The sequence below is a fragment of the Macaca fascicularis genome, chromosome 12 (genome assembly GCF_037993035.2).
Source record: "Macaca fascicularis isolate 582-1 chromosome 12, T2T-MFA8v1.1".
Taxonomy (NCBI): Eukaryota; Metazoa; Chordata; class Mammalia; order Primates; family Cercopithecidae; genus Macaca; species Macaca fascicularis.
Window position 1 is genome coordinate 112,384,339 of NC_088386.1, and position 13,975 is coordinate 112,398,313.

The 13,975-nt window shown below is 44.3% G+C and overlaps 1 protein-coding gene across 1 annotated transcript; it reads left to right on the plus strand.

Moving 5' to 3' along the window:
• Positions 1-1,068: 1,068 nt before the first annotated feature.
• Positions 1,069-4,736, plus strand: RPL37A (ribosomal protein L37a). Its single transcript, XM_015432748.4, has 4 exons — positions 1,069-1,112; positions 1,524-1,652; positions 2,203-2,285; positions 3,614-4,736. The coding sequence occupies exons 1-4, from the start codon at positions 1,110-1,112 to the stop codon at positions 3,675-3,677; spliced, it is 279 nt and encodes a 92-aa protein (XP_015288234.1). The 5' UTR covers positions 1,069-1,109; the 3' UTR covers positions 3,678-4,736.
• Positions 4,737-13,975: the final 9,239 nt, after the last annotated feature.

Genomic DNA, 13,975 nt, shown 5'->3' on the forward strand with positions numbered 1-13,975 from the left:
CAAATCATGGATTCTCTCTTACAGTCTTATTCCAGTATTTTTCTGAGCTTCTTATCCTCTGGATTAGCCATCCCCTGAAAAAAGGCAGCCAAACTTCCTAGTGTGTGTGTTCTACATAAAGAAAGAAAATCATGTGTCTAGTCCCAGAACACACCCTCCCCACCCCGGGCCTCAACTAGAAATCCAGTTCTTCCCTGCTGACCCCTTTGAGAGACCTGGAGGGACAGAGAATTGATGGTGGGCAGAGGTTAAGATGTTAGAGTTTAAGGGTTCAGGCCTGGACCAGGAAGCTGCCTAACAGCCTAGTGTGGGGCCATGGGAGTGGGTTCTGAAATGAAGTGGAAGGCGGGCCATCCGCACTGAGATGGAGCAGCTGGAACACAAAACTCCAAGGTGACTGTTAACTTTTCCCCAGCCTTCCAATTTCAGACTTTCCTCAGGGAACGCCAGGCTCTTCTGAATTAGTCTCGGGCGGAACCATCGTCCTTTCCTTCAGAACTCTGATCAGTTTGAACTATCTAACTTCTTAATGTGGCTATACGATTGTTTGCTGCTGGCCTGCAACTTGTTCTGGGAGTGGAACTTTGGATTTTAGTCACTACTGTCGCTAGCAGCCTGCCGTCAGCCACTTTTAGAGAGTATAATGCAGCAGGGAAAGAAATGAGATTTGGAATAGAGACGGGGTTTCATCCTGCTGACCAGGCTGGTCTCGAACTCCTGACCTGCCCCGCCTCCCAAAGTGTTAGAATTAAGGCGTGAGCCACTGCGCCCAGCCCCACAGAGGTAAGATTTATGCACTTCTCCAAGCCAAGCGCTGTGCATCGAATGGAGGAACTCGTACCTTTGCAGGATTTTGTAATATATCTGAAATAATCTGGACGTGCTTCTGCTATGGTTGTTTGTCGCCATAGTTTGCGAATCCGGGTAAACCTGGGTGAGAGAGACACCTTACAATTGCAAACATTTCTCAGGAGGTCGCCGGAAAACGCCCGAACCATAGAGCTCAGTTCCTAGCTAGGCCTCCACCAGCCACTTCCGCTCGTCTGCCTAATACCGCGCCTGCGCACCGCATTTCTTCCTCTCTGGGCTCGGACCTAGTTCGCGACGACATGGTGAGTGCGGTTCTCTGTGCGGCCTAGGTCTCTATCTGCCTGCATCTGTCCTTGTTTTCTTCTCCCGCACCCGTCTCCTCACCTGCCTTGCCCCGTGTTCTCTCCTGTCTCCATGCCTTCGCAGGAGACACCACTGTCGGACGCTGCCCCACAGCGGAGGAGCGAGGCGCCTTGGCTGGTCCTGGCGCGCTCCGGCCGGGTTAACGCCGGGCGTTCGGAGCGCGCGGCGAGCCCTGGGCGCTGGTTTTGTTGGGTTGAATTTAGGGAAAACTAGGTCACATGTAATTCACATGTCGGTCACCCGTCAGTGAGGTGGAGGAATGGTGTGTGGAGGAATGGTGTGTGGAGGCTCCGGGGCCTGCCTGGGTTCCAGGTCTAACTATCACTGGTTTCTCCCTTCACTCTAAACAGGCCAAACGTACCAAGAAAGTCGGGATCGTCGGTAAATACGGGACGCGCTATGGGGCCTCCCTCCGGAAAATGGTGAAGAAAATTGAAATCAGCCAGCACGCCAAGTACACTTGCTCTTTCTGTGGCAAAGTAAGTAAGGCAAAATCTGGTGAGGGGAGAGAGAGGGCAGGTTTCTTACCCAAGTGAGGTCTGACTTCAAGGTATTTTAGAAGCCGTGTGCTCGTGAGCAGTTAGAATTACTCGTGCCGTTCATTGATCATGAGTTTTAAGATAAAAGTGTTGATGGTAACTTTAGATTTTGTGAAACGTTTTTCATTTAAAGAAAACCACTTAAAAGTTAATGGGTAAAATAATCATTTGACAGAGCGCCCCCGGCCTAAGCCAAACCTGCTTTGTGGGAAATGATTCCATCAGTTTTGTCTACTGATGTTTCTGTACCAACCCCCAAGATACCTAGTCTGTCCATCTAATACCATTCTACTTGTTCTGCGATTTTTGTTTGATAAAGGTTTGAATGTTTATGTGCAAAATACTACATTACAGCAATCCTTGTTTTTGTTTTTGAGGGAGGAAGGAAGGCTTTCACATCCTTGACAATAAGGTGAATCCAAATTTAGACTTCTGGATGCTTGTAAGATAAAATACTTGGTTCATGGTGAAAATTTGTTCTCTTTTATAGACCAAGATGAAGAGACGAGCTGTGGGGATCTGGCACTGTGGTTCCTGCATGAAGACAGTGGCCGGCGGTGCCTGGACATACAAGTGAGTCTGTTTCCTTGTCCTTGTATTTCGAAGTGTGTGGGCCACATAGGCCCACATTCCAGGTTGTTGCTGGATGGACTCGTGTTAACACTTTCTCAGGACAGAGAGAATAAGGATGCCCTTGTATTTTCAGGATTCTTTTGTGGTGATTTATTTTCAGTTACTGAAAGAGTAAACACAAAACTACCAAAATAGAAGTCGGAAATCTATTTCACAGACTGCTTTAGAATTAGATGGTCACTGGGCACATAGTTGTGAACATTGTCATGATACTGTGCAGGTCCGTTAGTGGGACTGAATCTGCTGAACGTTGATGTGCATTGCAAGTTTTGACAAAAATAGGTGAAGAGGTCAATTAGTTCAAAACTGTATTTGGAAACTTGAGGCCATCAGGACCACCGCAATTTCGTCTTTCTGAACAGTGTTAGACTCCTGCAGGTTTGTGAATCTGCAACTCAGTATCACTTGACAGGGCGATACTACAAAGACTACACTACAAACCAGTGTCCAGACCTGTGTTGTCCAATACACTAAGCACATATATGGCTAGTGTAATTAAAGAATGGGATTTTAAGTTTCAGTCAATTTAAACTTAAACCGAAGTGGAAAATGTTGAAATACATACATATATATACACACACACACACACACACCTTGTGGGGGTTTTTATTAGGGCAGAATGGAAAATGGGAACTAGAGTGCTTTCTTGGTTCTGATAGGAAAGTTAATTCGCATTTATATACTCACCATATAGGATGGTGATTTTCAGGTATAGTTCCTGAATTTTGTGGTAAAACTTTTGTAGTCATTTCAGTAGCTGTCTTTCCCAAAGGCACTTTAGTGTCCACTCTATTTCCTTATTCATTGTTCTCACTGTACCGTCTTGTAATTTATTCATTTCTTGTAATCTGTCCATTCCCTTTTAATAAGTTTGGGTCAGCCTCTTAGAACCATTTCTGTTTTGTGGGGTGGGGTAGGGGGAGTTAAAGCTTGCTTGTCCACAACTGAGTTCCTAAAAAAAAAAAAAACTGGTTGAGAAATCAGGTGCATGTGATTGCATGTCTAATTCTGCAAGATCCTGAAGGCATGGCTCTTAAAGGATGCCATCATGTAGTTTAGAAGCCACTCATTTCGGGGGAGTAATCTAATGTTGGTTAGATGTTTGGATCGACTGCAGCAAAGTATTGGTAGAGCAGTCTATCTCAGTATAATTCTTTCCGGGAAAATTTGGGAAGAGACTTCACCACAAAAACGAGGCAGATTTACTTGTTTGCCATTTTCTATGTTAACATGCTTAATTATGTTGGAAACTGAATCTTTCTTTCCAGTACCACTTCCGCTGTCACGGTAAAGTCCGCCATCAGAAGACTGAAGGAGTTGAAAGACCAGTAGACGCTCTTCTACTCTTTGAGACATCACTGGCCTATAATAAATGGGTTAATTTATGTAACAAAATTGCCTTGGCTTGTTAACTTTATTAGACATTCTGATGTTTGCATTGTGTAAATACTGTTGTATTGGAAAAGCATGCCGAGATGGAATATTGTAATTCAGTCTCCTTTTTAGTAGTCAAATGGTAAAATGCAGCATAAGAATATAAGTCTTCAAGTTAGATATGTGTATTAGCTTTTTATAAGTCTGCTCTTGCCAGTTTGACTTTGAGATACATTGGAGCCAACTGTGAACTTTAGTTTTTAAATTACAGTTAATATTTTTTTGTTTGTTTTCTAGGCGGGTCTTTGTCACCCAGGCTGGAGTGCAGTGTACTGATCTTGGCCCACTGCAACCTCCACCTCTTAGGTTCAAGCAGTTCTCCTGCCTCAGCCTCCCGAGTAGCTGGGATTACAGTCACGCACCACCATGCCCAGCTAATTTTTGTATTTTGAGTAGATGTGAGGTTTTCGCCACATTGGCCAGGCTGGTCTTGAACTGACCTCAAGTGATCCATCTGCCTCGGCCTCCAAGAGTGCTGGGATTACAGGCGTGAGCCACCAAGCCCAGCCTTACAGTCCAGTATTTTTATAAAATTTGTTTAGGCTGGGTGTGGTGACTCATGCCTGAAATCCCAGCACTTTGGGTGACTGAGGCAGGTGGATTACTTGAGGCCAGGAGATTGAGACCAGTGTGGACAACATAGCGAAAACCCATCTTGACGAAAAATATAAAAAATAGCTTGGTATGGTGGCACATGCCTGTAATCCCAGCTACTTGGGAGGCTCAGGCACAAGAATCACTTGAACCTAGGAGGGGGAGGTTGCAGTGAGCCAGGATTGTGCCACTGCACTTCAGCCTGGACAACACTCTGTCCCCCCCAAAAAAATTTCTGAAGGTAAAAGATATACTGAAGGATATACATATACTGCCTCTTCTATGATGTTTCATTTGGCCTACACTGTCAGCATCTTCAGGAAACAGTATGAAACTAATTTCACATTAAATGTTGCAAACGTCTGCAATTCTCCAGTTTTTAGTTTGCACATAAGGATTTGTAGGATTGATTTCAGATTGACAGATGGTTGTAGTAACAAAATGAATTGCCTTGGAGGAATTCGAGTTATTTTAGGTCTGTCTTTGACACTTTTATGCACTTAATTCACTGCCAATTTAGTCTAACTTCTCAACCATCTGTGGTATGGACTTCTCAGTCCTCCTAATTGGTATGTCTTTTGTCTATTCCAGAGTCAGTAATCCTTTAAGGATGCAAATTTAATTCGGTAAGAATGTGGATTTACTTCATCTTTAGGACAAAGTAAAAACCTTTGTTTCACTTGGGCTGACCCCTATCTTCTGTAGCTTTTTTTTTTTGCCCGTTACTGGCTTTTGCACAGATGTCTCCCTTGACCTTTACCTCCTGCATTGCCTCTGGCAGAAACATAACTACCCTAGAAGAATACTTAACTGGGTCAAGCGTTTGCTAGATCCATAGCAGTAACTGGTCATCTTTGGATCTCATTTGTGTCACAAAGTGGTACTACTGATTTTGTACTGTGAAGCAAGTACTGTAGGTCAGTAGGGGTAGGACCAGGAGTGACAAGTCAGGATTTTCAGGCTTCATAGGCGTGACGCAGCTCTCCAGGTGAATCTCCTGGAGAAGCTCTCCATAGGATCTCCAGGTGAGTGACCAGGATTTCACATAAGCATAGGGAACTGAGTGAGCGTTAGATGGCCTAATGCTGTGGTTAAGAACACCAACTTAGCCAAACTGCCTAGGTAGTTGTGTGACCTGGGTTAAGTAACAACCTCTCTGCTTCAGTTTCCTGTATAATTCGTGGTAGTAGAATGGAGTAGATGATGGGTATTTGGATTACTAATTTGGAGTCTTAACAAAGCTGGTATGTTGCCTTTGAACATGATTAGGCATGGAAAACTACTCAATTTTTGTAATAAGTGAAGTACTGCTTTTTGATTGTTTTCTGAGACAGTCTCACTGTCACCCAGGCTGAAGTGCAATGGCACAATCTCAGCTCACCGCAGCCTCCACCTCCCAGGTTCAAGCACTTCTCATGCCTCAGCCTCCGAAGTAGCTGGGATTACAGGCTTATGCCACTAAGCCCAGCTAGTGTTTGTATTTTTAGTAGAGACAGGCTTTTGCCATGTTGACCAGGCTGGTCTCAAACTCCCGGGCTCAAGTGGTATGTCAGCCTTGGCCTCCGAAAGTGCTGGGATTTTGTAAACCACCTCAACCAGCCATGTATTGATTGCTTTTTTATGACAGTTAAAGAGGAAAGGGCAGCGGACAGTTTACAGACCAGTGAAAGTGTTGAGATAAATATTTTTATATCTAAGGAAATAGTGATTTTCCCAAGATGTTAGGGAGGCAGGTGATGTAGGTAAGGCTGAAAATCAGGTTTCTCTGACCCCTAGTCTGTGATTTCCTGCTGTACTAGTCTGCCTTCTATTTTATGGGCTCAGAGTGTTCCTTACCTGCCTCTTCCCATACTAAAGATGCCCACCTTCATTTTGTTATTTAAGCAACTTCATCCCCTGGCTTGTTTTCACAGTGGTTTTCTGAGCGTTTGACTCTTAAGTCATTTAATTGAACATTGTGTCGTGATATAAAAAGTAAGTTAGGCTTGTGTTTTTCACCAGGCCATTTCATTGTATCCTAACTATGCAGGTGGCTGTGATAAATGTACAGATAGCCAATACAGAAGCACGTCTAATTCCAAGTTTTGGGTATGAAGTTGAGACATGGGTAAGCTTGAGCTTCATTTTGTCAGCAATAGGTGAGGCGTGGAGAACTGGGACTGAAGGGATTTGGGGAGGATCTGTTCAATTAAGATTGGAAATAATACATCAACTTGGGAATGTAGCAACTAGAACCAAGCAATCTGTACAGCGATTTTACTGTTGGCTGTCTTCCTCTGGGAAACTAAAAGCCATTTTGTTGATAGCACTTCAGGTCAGAATTCATCAACAGGGAATGGAAACATTGTTTATATGCTTTGGGGTACATCAAGATAAATTGAGGGTAAAGTTAATGTCATGCCACAATCAACCCTGTATGTCAGGAACCTTGAGAGCAGAGTAGTGTCTGGAGAGTGGGTGGTATGGTTGACACAGAGACCCACACGGGTTCACTTAATGAAGCGGGGGCTTGGTTGAGGGTAGAGACTCTTCATTAAACCAACCTGTGTTGACCACTCCGTGCAGTATGGACAGGACCTGATCACCATCCTCAAGTCCCAGTATAACAGGGGAAACAGTATGCTTAATTAAGCTTAATTATAAACTCTTTGAGCTAGACACAACTATGGTGAAAGTGTTATTTCCTCCTAATTATGTATATATACATGCCAATTCCAATCAGAACGCTAATTTTTCTTTTTAACCCCCAGAGCTGTGCAAAATATTTTTCAAATTTATTCGGGAACACAACAGTTGGAAAGGACAAGAACTGTCTCCAGCATAATGGTTAAGAATGTGGAGGCTGAGGCAGGAGAATGGTGTGAGCCGGGATCACGCCACTGCACTCCAGCCTGGGCTACAGAACAAGACTCCATCTCAAAGAAAAAAAAAAAGAATGTGGATTCTAGAGTCAGAAGCAGGAGTTATTTGGTGGTTCTGCTATACTGGCTGTGTGACCTTGGAGGAATTATTTAATCCTCTCCTGAACTTTACTCTTTTTTTTTTCCCCCGAGACAAGAGTCTTTTTTTCCCGAGACAGAGTCTTGCTGTGTCGCCAAGCTGGAGTGCAATATCATGATATTGGTGGCCCACTGCAACCTCCGCCCGCCTCCTGAGTTCAAGCGATTCTCCTGCCTCAGCCTCCCGAGTAGCTGGTATTACAGGTGTGCACCACCACGCCCGGCTAGTTTTTGTATTTTTAGTAGAGACGGGATTTCACCATGTTGGCCAGGCTGGTCTTGAACTCCTAACCTCAGGTGATCCACCCACTTTGGCCTCCCAAAGCGCTGGGATTACAGGCATAAGCCATTGTGCCCGGCCTAATCTTTTCATCTGTAAGATGGATATAATAGTTTTCCTCTTAAACAGAACAAGTTAGATAAATTTGGATCTAGAACACTCATAGTGAGGTTCAGGGACTGTAGATCTTGGAAAGACAAAAAACACTTTGGACATAATGCTGTTTTTCAAAGATGGGGTGGTGGGTGAGTGTTAGAGGGTGCTGTCAGGCCAAAGGAGAAGGAATCAGGAGGGAGACTGTGGTGAAAGGATGAGTTATGATGTCAGGGAAAGGGAGAGACAGGGTTCAGGCCAAGGAAGCCTTTCTGTTTTTGGCCCAAGGAGCTTCAGTAAGATCTTTGAACATACTTTGAAGTAATTGAAAATACTTTGAAGTCATTTTGTGTGTGTGTACGTTCATACACAACTGATTTGTTTTTGTTTTTTATTAATTTTTTTTTGAGATAGGGTCTGGCTCTGTTGCCCAGGCTAGAGCGCAGTGGTGTGGTCTCAGTTCACTGCAACCTCTGCCTCCCAGGGTCAAGCCGTCCTCCCACTTTATCCTCCCCAGTAGCTGGGACTACAGGCGTGTGCCACCTTGCCTGGCTAACTTTTGTATTTTTCATAGAGACAGGGTTTCACCATGTTGCCCATGCTGGTCTCAGACTCCTGAGCTCAAGCAATCCACCTGCTGCGGCCTCCCATAGTACTAAGATTACTGGCGTGAGCCACCGTGCCCAGAATGTGAAACACTCTTGAGGTTCAAATCTCTTGAATCTTAGAAATTCCAAGAAAGGCTTATTTTCCTCTTTTCCATCGGATCTGCCTTTGCTGTTTATATTGTCTATGGGAAGTTGTCGTGTGGACCTGTTTGTCATGGGTTAAATTCTAGCACATTTGTGCTAAGGGTCAAGTAATGCCCTGTTTTCCCAGGGGCTTCACTTAAGTAATTTCGTGTAATTTTTGGTTGGTTAGTCTCTGGCTTACTTCAGGTCATAGAGAAAATGAGATGTATTGGCTGCATTTACACAGGAACCATAAAAGGATTGTTCCAAGCACTGTGGGAAAAGGATGGTGCCATTTGCTTAGTTAGAGGGCACTGACTAGAGATAGAAAAAGCCATTCTGAAAAAATAGAAACCACAAGAACTGAGGACAGATTTAATTCCTGGTGGCTGAGAGCTGGTTCTTATTGCTTCTCTGTTCTGCTCTCCCATTGAGTTGGCTGCACCCAGTTTTTCTAGATATAGAAGGTTGGGACCTCCAGTGACTGGGAGATTGCTATAAGCAGCAAGATGCCAACATCACTTGCATCTTAGGCCCATTTATAAGAACATTAGAAGAACGAGTTTCTATCTGTGCCCCGTGGTTCCTTCCAGGCAATAATCAATGAAAAAAGTAGGAGACCAACCACATGGATCTACAACTACATGATTTATTGTCTACACCCACTAGACTAGAGTAAGCTGGAGTTTGGAGCATGCAAGCAAAAGGTAACACTTTTTTTTGTTTGTTTGAGATGGAGTCTCACTCTCGCCCAGGCTGGAATGCAGTGGTGTGATCTCGGCTTGTTATAACCTCTGCGTCCTGGGTTCAAGTGATCTTCCTCCTCAGCCTCCTGAGTAGCTGGGATTACAAGCATGTGGCACCATGCCCGGCTAATTTTTCTATAGAGACGGGGTTTCACCATCTTGGCCAGGCTGGTCTCGAACTCCTGACTTCAAGTGATCCGCCCGCCTTGGCCTCACAGAGTGTCGAGATTACAGGCATGAGCCACCACACCCAGCCAACACTTTTATATACAACCGTATTGGTCCATTCTTGTACTGCTATAAAGAAATACCTGAGACTGGATAATTTATAAAGAAAGATTTAATTGGCTTACAGTTTCATGGAGTACATAGGCAGCATGACTGGGGAGGCCTCAGGGAGCTTTTACTCACTGTGGTAGGCAAAGCCAGATCAGGAATCTTCACATGGCTGGAGCCTAGAGCAGGAGGAAGAGTGGGGGCTGGGGGGGTGGGTAGGAGGTGGTACTACACACTAAAAACAACCAGATCTTGTGAGAACTCTCACAAGAACAGCACTAGCGGGATGGTGCTAAACCATGAGAAACTGTCCCCATGATCCATTTACCTCCCACCAGGCCCAATCTCCAAAGTTGGAGATTTCAATTGAACATGAGATTTGAGTCGGGACACAGATCCAGACCCTATCAACAACTAAAGTTTCTTTTTATGACAACATTATTTGTGGTATACCTGAACTCCTCCCAGACTCCCTAACTATTTCCCTGATTGGGTAATATGTCAGTGTCCTAGCAGGGAACAGATGACACATTCAAATTACAAAAATACAAGGTTTTTATAAAGACATTTACAAAAGTGTGTACAGTACGTTGGAAAAGCCATAGGAGATAGTAGAGTGGCCTGAAAGGGAGGAGAGTGAGTAGTTACTGGAAATTGTTAAGGAAAGCCCTGTGGAAAGGGTGACCTTAAAGTGATTCAACCAATGAAATATGGCCATGCAGAGTGACCCAAGGGGATGAATATCCCATCCTCATTCTCTCTTATCTGCTACTGTTCTCCAGTGACCAAGCCCAACCAGTAGGCAAAAGAACCCATTCACATAGTACATAGAGGTCAGCCTCCTGGAGCAGAGATCAAGATAGTGAAGAGAGGAGGATGACGTCGGAGATGCATGTGAAAACTGTCGAGCGTATACCATCTGTTAGGGCTCTGCATTCTGTTAAGATCAGAAGTTGATCTTGAAGATTTTCTTTTTTTTTTTTTGAGATGGAGTCTCGCTCTGCCGCCCAGGCTGGAGTGCAGTGGCCGGATGTCAGCTCACTGTGAGCTCCACCTCCCGGGTTTACGCCATTCTCTTGCCTCAGCCTCCCGAGTAGCTGGGACTACAGGCGCCCGCCACCATACCCGGCTAGTTTTTTGTATTTTTTTTTTTAGTAGAGACGGGGTTTCACCGTGTTAGCCAGGATGGTCTCGATCTCCTGACCTCGTGATCCGCCCGTCTCGGCCTCCCAAAGTGCTGATATTACAGGCTTGAGCCACCGCGCCTGGCCGGATCTTGAAGATTTTCAACTTCAATAGGTTGTCATTGTGCAGTCCTTGTGGGTAGGGACTAGGTTTCGTTCTTTATGTCCTCTTGTATTAGCTACTGCAAAATCCAAACCACCTCAGAACTCAAGAACTGAAAACAATAAGCATTAATATTACTCAAAAGTCATTCTGATAATCTGAGTCATTCTGGGCTTGGCTTGCTCTTGCATCTGTGGTCAGCTGTTAGGTCGGTGGGGATCTGATTGGTCTAGGATGGCCTCATATCTGGCTGGTAGTTGGCTGGCGTTTGGAGCAGTAAGTGTGACTGGGTCATGTGTCTGTCATTCAGCAGCTAGCCTGGGTTGGCTCACAGTTCAGTGGCAGGGTAATTGAAGTTCACACATCATTACTTGTTCTGCATTATAGTGCAAAGAAGTCGGTCTCAAGGCAAATCCAGATTTAAGGAGTAAGAAAATATACTCATTTCTTGATGCAACAAGCTACACATTACAAAGGGTGTAGATACAGAATTATGGCACTTTGTGCAATCTAGTCCCCATAATAGGGTCTGGGATAAAATGGGTCCTCTGTTATTTTATGATTTAATAAATAAATGGATGGTACTAGAGAGGAGATTTTAAATGTCCTGAAAGCTCTGACCATTTTGTGGTCCCCATCTCCTATTAGTTTACTTTTTTGGTGGTTAATTTAGACGGGGTCTCACTGTCACCCAGGTTGGAGTGCAGTGGCATGATCTGGGCTCACAGCAACTTCTGCCTCCCAGGCTCAAGTGATCCTTCCACCTCAGCCTCCTGAGTAACTGGGACTACAGGCAGGTGCCACCATGCCCGGCTAATTTTTTTTGTATTTTTTTGTAGAGACAGGGTTTTGCCAGGTTGTCCAGGCTGGTCTTGAACTCCTGGACTCAAGTGATATGCCTACCTTGGCATAAAGTGCTGAGATTACAGGCATGAGCCACTGCCCCCAGCCTACTTATTAAGTATTTGTAAAACTGTCTGATTATAATGTCTTAGGCATTCAGAGGAAGCACAATTGCTGGTACTCTTGAAAGGGGTGTGTTGAGCCATCTGTGTCATATTCCAACTTTTGTCTTGGCTCATTTCAATTTTATGGTCACAAGAATATAAATATTCTACTGTCTCTTCATTTTGCCTGTTACTTGGTGTTTAGTGACTTGTTCATGTTCTCCCTTTACTGACGTCATACTTCCTATGTCTGTTAGCTGGTCTTGATACTTTTCTGATGATCAGATTACCTAGTCCTTTTGATACGTGAAGTTTTGCCTATTCTTGGGCCAGTTAACTCTCCATATTTTGCAGAATTGTGAGGATTGTCATCACCAGTCTCTGATTGAGAAGCAGCTTACAAAGGTATCGCATCTTGGTATGGTAGCTAATTGGGAATTGGGGTTGATTAGTGAAGAGATTTTTGGTTCCACATGTGATACTTTGGGGCATCTTTGGAATTGCATGTAAGGAAAGAGAGGCATGTAGAATGCATTAGAGATTCCATCATAATCATGTCTGGGCGCAGTGGCTCACACCTGTAATGCCAGCACTTTGGGAGGCGTGGGTGGATCACCTGAGGTCAGGAGTTTGTGACCAGCCAGACCAACATGGTGAAACCCTGTCTTCACTAGAAAAATAAAATAATTAGCCGGGTGTGGTGGCTCCCGCCTGTAATCCCAGCACTTTGAGAGGCTGAGGCAGGTGAATCAGGTGAGGTCAGGAGTTTGTGACCAGCCTGACCAACATGGTGAAATCCCGTCTCTATTAAAAAAATAAAATAATTAGCCAGGCGTGGTGGCACACACCTGTAATCGCAGCTACTCAGGAGGCTGAGGCAGGAGAATCACTTGAACTCGGGAGGTGGAGGTTGCAGTGAGCTGAGATCGCTTCACTGCACTCCAGCCTGGGTGAGGGAGTGAGACTCTGTCTTAAAAAAAAAAATAAAAAACATAAAAATAACTTCTGTCATCTAGCCTTTGGTACTCTGTTTCTCATAACTGAACACTCTCAGTAGGCTCAGTTGATTGATAGAGTAAATGGAACCAATCAATTATCTTTAGAGAATTTGGATCAAATGACACAGGAGCTGAGTTAAACGAAGGCAAGATCATTAAGCTTTGGGAAAAGTGCATGCCTCCTGCTGCCAGGATCACAACACTGCCCCAATTCCTATCCCAGCCGGAGTGTTTGGTTGCATGCAATAAAGACTGACTGCAGGTAACTAAAGCAGAAAAGTGTTTATTGGAGGGTAATAGAGTGCTTCACAGGATTGAAAAAAATCTAAAGGATCAGGTTTATAAGGGGAAGAAAATAAGGCGTTCTCACAGATACCAAAGGGATGAGTGAAAGACAATCCCCTTAAAAAATCCCCAGTGGGGAGCTGAGCTTCTGGTCTATTTTGTCTTGACACTATTCAGGAGTCAAAAACCTGAACAGAAGAGTCCAGTGGCCTAGTTGGGGGCCACACTTCTATCCCTTGGCACCTTAGTTGGCAGTCCCACCAAGACTACAGATGACAGAGGAGAAATAAATCTCTAATAGGGAATTAGAGATTATCCATAATTTTAGGAGGGCAAATGTTCTTCACGTCAAGCTTGAATTACCATTTAGAGTGTATTTGTACTACTTACTCTTTTATAAACCATCTTACTAGAAGGTAATGCCTCTTGGATTTTGTCCTTCAACTCATGGAAGAACACTACAACAGAGCCAGAGTATACAAGTTGGGGGGCAAAGTACCCTCCACCTCTTCCCCATGAGAACCTGAGACCACTGACTGGTCAGAGTAGGAGCTTATGGAGGTCAGATGGTAGATGATGTCTTGGATTGAATATCTCACAGTGGGTAATGTGGAATGGTGGCTCTATCCTTTGTTTTTTACCCTATTTCCAGAATGATGAAACTGCTTTATTTGACCCATGGCCCATGGAGGGAGGGCTATTAGCGTTGGAAAATCAAATGCAAACCTCTAGGGTTGCCTCTCCTACACACAGTAAAACAAAAGGAATCCCTGGGTCGATCACAGATAAATGGCTTAGCCAAACATCTGACATTTTCATGAATAATGATCTTATGATCATAACTAACCTCCGCTATGATTCTGGGTATAAATCTGTATTGGAGGAAATCAACATATCTCCTGGCCACGACATACCGCTGCTATTAACCTAACAAATGTGTTTTTTCCTTTCATCCCTATC

Coding starts and splice junctions, on each gene's coding strand:
- RPL37A (XM_015432748.4), top strand. Junction 1,653..2,202: donor CTTGCTCTTTCTGTGGCAAA/GTAAGTAAGGCA, acceptor TCTCTTTTATAG/ACCAAGATGAAGAGACGAGC. Junction 2,286..3,613: donor GGCGGTGCCTGGACATACAA/GTGAGTCTGTTT, acceptor CTTTCTTTCCAG/TACCACTTCCGCTGTCACGG.